General features: G+C 39.5%; 1 protein-coding gene across 1 annotated transcript in view; it reads left to right on the top strand.

Moving 5' to 3' along the window:
• foxp1b (forkhead box P1b) overlaps window positions 1-11,131 on the top strand; it is a 463,598-nt gene that overhangs the window by 294,660 nt on the left and 157,807 nt on the right. Inside the window, exons 8-9 of the mRNA XM_051921544.1 lie at window positions 2,274-2,475; window positions 3,178-3,254. Of these exons, the coding sequence (XP_051777504.1) occupies window positions 2,274-2,475; window positions 3,178-3,254 (279 nt within the window). The remainder of the gene's footprint in view (window positions 1-2,273; window positions 2,476-3,177; window positions 3,255-11,131) is intronic.

Here is an 11,131-nt window from a genome sequence, read left to right as displayed (position 1 = left end):
TGTGGCCACAGCATCCTCTGTGGATCTCTTTGCTTTGTAAGCAAATTGAAATGGTCCAGGTCTGCTGGCTGGCAGGCGATGATATGACTCCGCACCAGTTTCTCAAAGCACTTCATGATGACAGATGTGAGTGTCAATGGGTGGAAATCTGTTCGTGATGGATTTTTTTGGCAGTGGAACAATGATGGAGGACTTGAGGCAGGATGGTACAGTGGCCTGGGACAGGGACTGGTTGAAAATCCTAGTGAAGATTCCGGCCAGTTGATCTGCACAGTCTTTCAGTACCCGTCCAGCCACACCGTTGGGTCCTGCAGCCTTCCTCTGGTTCACCTTCGTCATCACCCGCCTCACCTCACACTTTTCCACCGTGAGTATGTTGTTGTTGTGAACAGGCGGCTGTGATAGAGCTGCTGTTGCTGTCGCCTCAAAGCAGGCAAAGAAGATGTTCAGCTCCTCTGCTAGAGAAGTGTCTCCCTCAGCGGCTGAGGAGTTGCTGGATTTGTAGCCAGTGATGTGCTGGACACCCTGTCACACCTGCCTGGTGTTGTTGCTCCTCAGATGGTCCAGAAGGAATACAGAAGGATTATTCCACGTGTCTATGGTTCTCTGAGTGAAGAAAAGTTTCTAATGTTTGTGAAAAATTTACCCTTAACAAATTTCCAACTGTGTCCCCATGTTCCTGTTGAACTTTTTTTAAGCAACAGTCTCGATCCACTGGGCTAATTCCCTTCACAATTTTAAACACTTCAATCATGCAACCTCCAAAACCTTTGGCTTAAACAGAAAATGCTCCACTTTCTTAATCTTTCCTCATAAGTTACTCCCCGGAGTCCTAAATTAGCGTAGTCACTCTGCTCTGGACTTTTTCTAGCACTTCTTTGTTTTTTTGTAGCCTGCAGACCAAAACTGCGCACAGTATTCTCGATGAGGTCTTACCGGTGTGTCATAAAGCTTCAGCATAACTTCCATTGACTTGTGCTCCACACATCATGCTATATAACCTAACATTCTGTTAGCCTTCTTAATGGCTTCTGAACTCTGCCTGGAATGTCTTAGTGATGAATTTACTACGACTCCTAGATCGTTTTCATAAGATGTAATTTCAGTTTTTCACACCTTGCATTTTGAATTCAAAGCTAACATTTGTACTTCCTTAAAACAGTACCAGTATTGTATCAGTCAGTCATTGTCCAACCCGCTATATACTAACACAGGGTCACAGGGGTCTGCTGGAGCCAATCCCAACCAGCACAGGGCACAAGGCAGGAACAAACCCTGGGCAGCCCACTGCACACACACACACGAAGCACACACTAGGGACAATTTAGGATTGCCAATGCACCTAACCTGCATGTCTTTGGGCAGTAGAAGGAAACCGGAGCACCTGGAGGAAACCCACGCAGACACAGGGAGAACATGCAAACTCCATGCATGGAGGACCCAGGAAGCGAACCCTGGTCTCCTTACTGCAAGGCAGCAGCGCTACCACTGCGCCACCGTGCCGCCCCATCAGTATTGTATATTCAAATCTAACATTTGTACTTTCTTAAAACAGCATCAGCCCTAGTACTCACCCCTAAGGGACACCACTCTTAACAGCACCCAGTTCTAATAGGGTTTTTTTTTTACACCATAACCCTATGCTTTCTGTGTTCGAGCCAATTTTGCACCTATGTACACACAACATCTCATGTGGGACCTTACCAAATACTTTTGAAAGTAAAGATAAATAATATGACATGCATCACTTTGATCAAATTATTTTATTGCTTCCAGATAGAATTCAAGCATGTTGGTAAAACGCAATCTTCCTAGTCTGAACCCATGCTCACTGTTCAGTAAACTCCTGTTCTTGCCAAGTGTTGCTCAATCTTTTCCTTAGTAATTCCTTCCATTAATTTACCTTGACAGTTTAAGAGAAAATATTGTATTTATTAAAGTTAAAAGTTTAAAATAATCTGTCCACTTTTTTAACATTAATTATAGGATAGTAATGGATCGGAGAAAAGAAAGTCAGTCTAAATAGTGATTTGAAAAAATGCACAAATAATGTATATTGAAAGGAAGATATCCAGAAATGTCTACAATAAAAGGACTTTGGTTACCAAGATAAATCTTTAAATATTTGTATATTTTTTAAAAACTGTGTAAAATTTTGTCTGCCAAATAAATGACAATATATAAGTACAAATGTGCTGCACCTTGAAAATTAGAATATTTTAGTTTAAAAGCCTTAATACTTCTATTTTAATTACAAGTTGTATTGTTTTCAGCTGAACCTGGTATCCAGTGTCACGGTCTCTAAAACTGTATCAGAAGTATCTCCACAGAGCTTACCTCAAACACTTACCACACCAGCTACACCTCTTACCATTGTCAACCAGGGACCATCTGTAATATCTCCAACTAGCATTCATAATGTTGGGCCAATCAGAAGACGGTATCCAGAAAAATACAATATGTCCATCTCTCCAGGTATTCTTATATGATCATATGATTATTGTGTTTTGTACAAATTTATAACCAATTGTTTTTGTTTCTTAGTTGTGTGTTCACAAACCTCAGTATGCTCAGTATGTCTGCATTCCATGTTTTTTTCAGGTTACATTTCTTTGACTGTGCTTAGTCTGTAGAAGATTAATGCATATTTTTATTGAAAAGGAATTATAGTAGCTTTATAAAAGTTTCATTTTTCCTTTTTCTACATTTAAAAATCTAAAAGAGGCAAAGTTAAAACAATAATTATTTTTCAATATCAGTACCTGCTATTTAGAGAGTGTACAGATTTTAAAATATTTTGTTTATTTAAAATTATAGAATCTCATGATGCATAGTATAATATATCTTATGTGTTTAATTAGAAAATAGGCTCTTCAAGTAGTACTTTTTTATTCTGCAGGAAAGGAAAATAAGTTGATGTATGTTTTAGTATACAGTATTTAGTATGTTTAGTATCGCAAATGGAAACACCATTTATTTTTGAATAATTCTGTGCCTAATGTGAAATGTAGAGAACTTATAAAAATAAAACACTACTTCTAGAATTTTAATATGAATAATTAGTTGAAATAGAATTTTTTTTTTTTAAAACATTTGCAAAACTTAATATTTTACATAATTTTTAAGAAATTAGATCCATGTGTTATCTACTTAAATATTATTTTCAATTTTTAACAGATATTGTTCAGAACAAAGAGTTTTATATGAATGCTGAAGTAAGGCCTCCATTTACTTATGCCTCCTTAATACGGCAGGTAAGAATATTGTTTTTTGCAGTTATTAAACATAACCTTAGAAATAAAGAACTTGCATGTTCTGAGTTAAGGATATAGCGTATACGTTAGTTATATATTTTTCCATTAGGACATTAATATGATTTTTAAGAGTACTAGTAGTAGTTGAAGTAACAGCTTTATCAACTTTCCAGAGTACAAATTGCTGCAAAAGAAGTAATGGACTATATCTACAGTTTTATAATTACACAATTAAATGGTTTGTTTTGATTACATATTGCCATGAAATACAGTTATAATGAACTTCACTTCATACAACAGTGGAAATGAACCTGTATAAGGATGGAAAGTCAGTTATGACAATGCATGATAATCCCTGATTCCAAATTAATCTGTACTCTGAATAATTGCTTATGTTTAAATGTCGTAGTGAAATATTTTATATTTTTAGTAGATGCAAAACATGCAGTGAGTTAAAATATACCTAAAATAATAAAACCTGCACATCCACCAGACAAACAACAAAGGAATAATTCTGACTGCTTTACTAAAAGAGGTTTGGGTGTTGAAATTAGACTGATTTAGGTTGTCTGATAATTCAATTCAGTATCATCACTAAACTCAATGCCACAACTAATATTTTAGAATTAGAGGTTGATCTCATATTTTACGTTTTCTGTTGTTTCTAGAATAATTTTAAAATCCCAGGAGAGTTATTTCCCTCTAACCAAACAAATTAGCCTCTGACATAAATAAGCAGAGTTCGTATACACAAAAGCATGTAATCCAACATCATTTAGTAACAGTATTTAAAATGTGCATACTTGAGGAGTATATATTATTAGAGATTTTTTTCCTTTATGCTCAGAGGATTTTGCACAATAGAATATGTTTTTGTAAATGACAAAAGAACAGTCTTCCATTTTAAACAGAGGTTTTTGTCTGCCTTTTTATATAGTTACTGCTTTATGATGTCAGGGACTAACTTTAAAACTGATTGGTTGAATGTCCTGAAATGATAACATGATAGTTTTCTGAATAACAGAAACCCTATGATATCAACTCAAGTTAGAGTCAGTAAAATAATTACAGATTGACCTGGACATAATTTTAACCTATTCTGGGCAAGTATGTGGCAGATGAAGAATACTGTAAAGTAAACAAAAGTTTTACACATATATTCTAAAAATATTAGATAGAATTCTCCATTTTAGCGGGGTGCCTGAAAGCTGAAAATACCTATAAGTTGTACAATGCACTTGTGTACTTTTAGTCTCCTTATTACAAAGATACACTTAACAGTCAAATGTTGCTAAATAAATCGGTATCACTTAGATTAGATTGTCTTAATTACGCTGTACTTACCTTGTAATTACCTGTTGTGATGGACGGCCAGTAGCTCATCCCAGACGACACATCCAAGACACTAGATGGCGTCTTCCCTCAGCCTAGAGGTGCCCCAGATTTCTGCAGGGCATCATGGAAGATGAAGTTTTGCTTCACAACCCTGCTGGGTACCCTGGGGATGCTGCAGGGAGACGAGGGGATTTTTGTTTCTCCTATAGCTCGGAAGTACTCCCAAGCCAAGGGATGGAGGAACAGAAGTAAAAAAAAAAAAAAAGTGAATTTCCCCTTGGGATTAATAAAGTATCTATCTATCTATCTATCTATCTATCTATCTATCTATCTATCTATCTATCTATCTATCTATCTATCTATCTATCTATCTATCTATCTGTCTGTCTGTCTGTCTGTCTGTCTGTCTGTCTGTCTGTCTGTCTATCTATCTATCTATGTACTTCCGGGCTGAAGAAAAATGTAATTCTCCATCCGACCCATAAGTACTGACAAGTCATGTGAACAGAAGAGGAGAAGCACTTCCGGGTCAAGGACTATATAAAAGACTATGGGAGACCCAGCGAGTGAGCCGGAATTGGGAGGGAGAGTGACGGAGCTGCTGGGAGGAGAGGAGGAGAATTTATTGTATTTAGTATTGTGTGATTATTATAGAGTTTACTTGTTTATGGTGGTGGAGGTGCTTTGGGGCACTTTGAAGAAGAAAATAAAAATACTTCTGGGTGCTTTTAAACCAGTGTCTGCATCTGTCTGTTGGGTTTCACAGGGCAACAGAGCCCTCAAGCATCCGTTTATTGACACTGTATAATTACAGAGTAGTAATACAGTGTAATGCTATAATTAAGTATTCAATTGTAATTGTTATTCCACAATTTTTATGCATACTGCATACAATAGTGGAATAACAATTACATTTGAGTACTTAATTATGCTTATAGGACTTGACAGAAATGTAAGCGTTGGTAACAGTTTATAAATATCAAATTACTTATACTATTAATGACTAACCACAGAGATGCATTATGCATATCTGATCAGCAGCTCTGCTCAGTGTATGCTAAACTGAAGTAGTGAGTCTTCAGTCTGTATTTAAAAGCTGAGACTGAAGGTACCCCTCCTTGAACTGCCACCTTATCGTGGTGGAGGGGTTTGCGTGTCCTAATGATCCAAGGAGCTCTGTTGTCTGGGGCTTTATGCCCCTGGTAGGGCCACCCAAGGCAAACTGGTCCTAAGTGAGGGATGAGACAAGGAGCGGTTCAACAAACCTCCAATTATGAATCAAATCTTTGGACGACATTTTCCCTTGCCTGGACGCGGGTTACCAGGGCCCCCCTCTGGACTTCGGGTGCGATTGACGCAGAGAGGACCCAAGCATTACGACAGCGGGAGGGCTGTCGAACTTCGGACGCACAGGACAACCTCTATGATCTAAGAGGACATAATCGGAGTCTGGAGGTATGTGCCGAAAAAACGTTCAATGCGCCGGGACCGTACTTTAATTATTTTTCAGAGGCCTGTCTTCTTGATTCTGATGAGGAGTCGGAAACATACTTCCCACCTGAGCAAGATGGCCGCGATGACGAGGAGTCTAGCCGATCTAGGAGTCTGAAATTTGGAAACCTATTCGACGAGAATAGTCACGTGGACTATCCCGGAGCAGGCTGGGGAAACCTAAAGGACTACAAATGAACACATGACCATGACGGTTTCCTTCCATTTGCCGAAGTAGGACACGTGATATCTCCCGAAAGATTATGGGAAGGAGAAGGTCAACAATGTCCTGTAGGTGAAGTCGCCGTTTCCCCAACGGAAATATATATATATATATAATGTCACAAACTCGACACAGAGTCGTAGAAAGGTTTGGGGCAGCCACCCGTATAATTGGTTTCCTGGCTGCAAAAGTCGTTTAAATGAATACAGCACTGATGTGCACATAACCGAGTCCAAAACAGAACTGAGGGAACAGAGAAAGGGTGGAGACTTTTAAAGGGGAAGACAGGAAGTGAGATCATAGGGGTCGGGCTCATGAAAGTCTACAGCCATTGGTTCGAGCCTGGATGTGACATAACTGGGGCTGGAGCCGGCAAGGTCTCCTTCAATGGGCTCGGTCCCGGAAGTGACATCAAGAGAGCCAAGTGGAATCTCCCGGGAATGGTTTACAGGAAAGGGAGAAAAATAGTTTACAGGAAAGGGAGAAAAAGAGTCAGTGCACTCTGCCACATCCCGGTATGCCTCGGAACTGCCCTTACTCAAGCCCTTTAGCTGCCTCCCATGCACACGTGTGTGACAATATATATATATTTATATATATGTATATAGGGTGGTCCAGATCTAACTATGCAACTTTTAATGCAATGCAATGCAATAATTGTATAGTTAGTATATATACTGCATATATATATAAATATACAGTGGAACCTCTAGATACGAGTTTAATTCGTTCCAGCACTGAGCTTGTATAGCGAATTTCTCGTATCTAGAACAAACTTCCCCACTGAAAATAATTGAAATCCAGTTAATCCGTTCTTCACCCCAAATATATTAACATAAAAATCAATTTTCCTAACAAATAACACTGATAAATTATATATACTGTAGTCTACCTTTAGTAAATAACACTGGTAAATAATATAACTGATTATTAAAAGAATCAAAACAGGTGTCCAAAGTGCAGTAGAGCATTCAATAAATCTTTAAATAAATAATCCTTAAAACAGTTGTGAAGTGGAGGTTTAAAATACACAAGAATAACAATCCTTTAACACGAGGTTAAAACGTCAAAAGGATGCAGTCTTTAAAAAACAGATGACAATCCCCGGTGCTTCTTCTCTGTTAGCGTCTCACCTGCGGGCTCTGCAACAGGCGAGACACTCTTAATGCAGCTGACCTTCTCTACACCGTCCTGCTTCAGCTGTTCAGCTCACTGTTCAGCTACACGCGAGCCTGCACTCGCTCGCTCGCTCTCCCGCACCGACTTCCGACTTCCGACTTCCGCCTGCCTGCCTGCCTGCCTGCCTACCTGCCTGCCTGCCTGCCTGCCTGCCTGCCTGCCTGCCTGCCTGCGCTCTCTCTCCTCTCTTTTCTTTTACTTCTTCTCCCCCTTAACCGGCTCGCGCTTCTCTATATATGCGGGGAGGACATGGCAGCTGCAGCCCATCAGCCACAGGAACAATCATGGATGTGGGCAGTTTCCCACCTGTGCACTTAAGTGAGAAACGCAGACACCGCAGATCGCGGCTCGCAACTGCTACCACGCCCCCTTGCTAAGCCACGAGCTATACCCACAGCCTGGCTCGTGGCTCGTTACGCGAGCATCCATTGCACTTATTATTAGTTTTGTTCCTACTGAATCTAGGGAACAAGTAGTAGGTTTCATTTTAGAAATCAAAGTTAAGGTTTCTGTTACAAAATTAAAAATTCTAAAGTAATGAATGCATAGTACTTGTAAAATTTTTATATTTATACTGTATTAAAGATTTGTTCTATTCTGTGTATTGTACTGTATTGACCCCCCTTCTTTTTGACACCCACTGCATGCTCAACCTACCTGGAAAGGGGTCTCTTTTTGAACTGACTTTCCCAAGGTTTCTTCCATTTTTTTGGGAGTTTTTCCTTGTCTTCTTAGAGAATCAAGGCTGGGGGGCTTTCAAGAGGCAGGGCCTGTTAAAGCCCGTTGCGACACTTCTTGTGTGATTTTGGGCTATACAAAAATAAATTGTATTGTATTGTATAGGAAGACATGGTTTGCTAAGTTAGTATGTGGTTTGCACTGTGATGCTGAGATCTGGGATCTTATATTTTCAATTCTCTTATTAAAGAAAATCATAAAGTCTGTACAGCTAATGTCTGTTTGTATTTTGCACTGTATTTGTGAATTCTTATTTGTCAAATTAGCCACTGTTCTAAATAAACATGAGGATTATTATTGCTGTTATCTATTATTTTAGAACAGTAGTCTGAGCTAGTTTTAAAGAGAGCTTTTTTATATTTTAATACTCTGTCCATGCAATTTGAAAGACCTGCAACTTTGTTGTTCTCCATCTATGCTCCAGTTTTTGACATTCTAATTTAAGAGCTCAAATCCTCTCATTAAACCAGGGAGGGTTTCTATGTACTTTGATCACTTTTGTTTTAAAGGGAGCCACTGTATCCAAAGCCTCTCTCAATGTCATATGATAATTTGATGTTAACTGACCTAAATTGTTTTCAATGATTACACTTGACTTAAATATCAGAGTTACAATCTAGATGCCACACTCTCTTTGATTCAATCTGTGAATGTATTGTTAAAGGCAGGACCAACTCCAATGTAATTACAGTATGTAGTGACCAGAAATAACTTTTAATTAAGTAATATTTAAATTTTAAATATCAGCTCTGTGAGTTATAATTAAATCTAATGTATGGTTACGATTATGAGTTTTGATTATGAGTTTTGGTTATGATTATGAGAATCTGACAAAATCTTACTAAATTTAACAAATAAGTAAACATTTGCTAAAAGTTATACCAATGTGTACATTAAAACCCCCCATCAACACTACATGATTATAATTTATAGCAAAATCAGGTAAAAGGTTGCTAAATTCAGTCATGAATAATGAATATGACCCTGGTGGTCTGTATATGCTCCAGCATACGTGGAATGCTGTCCCAGAATCTGATCCATCATCCTCTAAAAAGTTAACAGAGCGCAAAGGAGACCAAATGGGAGTGTGGGGTGGTGAACGTAGTCTTCTTGCAGCTGGATTCCTCCAAATGCACCTGCCAGTACCCCTTTGTGAGATCAAGGGTGGAAATATAAGAGGCTTGTCCAAGCTTCTCCAGTAAGTCATCAATACATGGCACCGGGTACGCATCAAATTTGGAAATTTTATTCAATCATCGAAAATCTATACAAAACTGAATGGAGCCATCCAGTTTGGTACCAGAACAATTGACCAATTACATCTGCGTCACCTTCTTATGTATCACAGTCCTCCTTGCCTCTGGAATATGATATGAGTGCATCTGTACCTTAACACCAAGCTCCGTCACAGTCTTGTGTTCAGCAATTTCTGTCAGGCCAGGCACGGATGAAAAGATATCAGAGTTCCTTCTAACCAGGGACAGTAACTCAGCCTTCTGAGTGCCCATCAAATCATCACCAATAGCAACCTCAATCTGAGCCACTACAGCAATAGTGGCCAACACCTCATTAGGATTGTGTCACTTCTTCAAATGATTAACATGTAGGTTTGCACGGGCTAGCACTGGCTGGTAATCCTAACTTTATAGTTCACACAACTCATGTGTTCTTCCACTACTGCAGGATACAGCCATTTCGCCAATAACTTGTGTGGGTCAGATGGGATCAAAACAAGAAACTGATTGCCTTTTCTGAATTCACAAAATTTACTTTTTCTATCATAATCACATTTCTGATTCTCCTGTTCATGTTTTTGATGCTCCACACTGATAAAAAATATGTTCCTACAGCTAAGTGACCTATTAGACAAATTTCACCCTGTGGGTGTCAGTTCAAACCCCTGTCCATTCTTCCTGATGTCCAACATCCCTTGTGGCCGCCAGCCAAATAATAGTTCAAATGGACTTAAGCCAGTAGCTACCTGAGGAGATTCCTGAACAGCAAACAGGAGAAAGGGCAACACAGAGTCCCAGGAGGTGAGGTCATAATTAGCCACCCAACGAATCATCTGTTTTAAAGTCTTGCTAAATCGTTCAATGTGATTGGAAATCACATGATACAAGATGTCATTCTTAACTAAAAAGATCAGAGTTTTTAAACTATAACCTTCCCCCTTATAGTAATCATCTGCAATATGTGCTTGCTCAAATGCAAGATATAAGCTGTGTTCAGCTTGTTGTAAGAGCGCAAATACAGTCTGTGTGGCAGCCCCTGTATCCCCAGAGCCCGATGCAACAGCCTCTGACTTGGTCTGGGTGTCATCCCCTGCTTCCCTAGCCTGTGATTCCTCAGAGACTGAAGCAGTACCCTGTCTGGGGAGGCTGAAGGTGCAAGTGCCTGCTGCACAGCACCTCCCAACTGTCCCAATAACTCAGGTGAGGGATCATCCCCCTCCTCACTGTCCAAATCCGGTTCAATCTCCAAGCTGGCCAACCTTGTCAGCATCGAGCTCCTCTTTTTCTACTAAAGAGAGAAGTGCTTTGCAAGCAGGCAAGACCATGGGGCATTCCTCCTGCCAACTAAGAAAGACCAGGATGAAGAGTCCAATACAGGTGCTTAAAGCGCAACTGCGATCAGCTAGGGTTTGCTTCCACAGCTCTCCGCTGTAGCACTGTGAGCCTGTAGTTGCCCCAGCAGTGGGAAAGCAATCTTGCACAGACACTGCAATCAAATTTTGGGACACACCTTGGCGTGTCGTCCAGTTGAGGGGAGGGAGGACTTCCAAAAAAGTTCAGAAACCTCACTATATACAGTATATATACAGTGGTGTGAAAAACTATTTGCCCCCTTCCTGATTTCTTATTCTTTTGCATGTTTGTCACACAAAATGTTTCTGATCATCAAACACATT

The sequence above is a fragment of the Erpetoichthys calabaricus genome, chromosome 18, assembly GCF_900747795.2.
Source record: "Erpetoichthys calabaricus chromosome 18, fErpCal1.3, whole genome shotgun sequence".
Lineage (NCBI taxonomy): Eukaryota > Metazoa > Chordata > Cladistia > Polypteriformes > Polypteridae > Erpetoichthys > Erpetoichthys calabaricus.
Note: the sequence above shows the minus strand (reverse complement) of the source record. Positions and strands in the feature narration are given on the sequence as shown.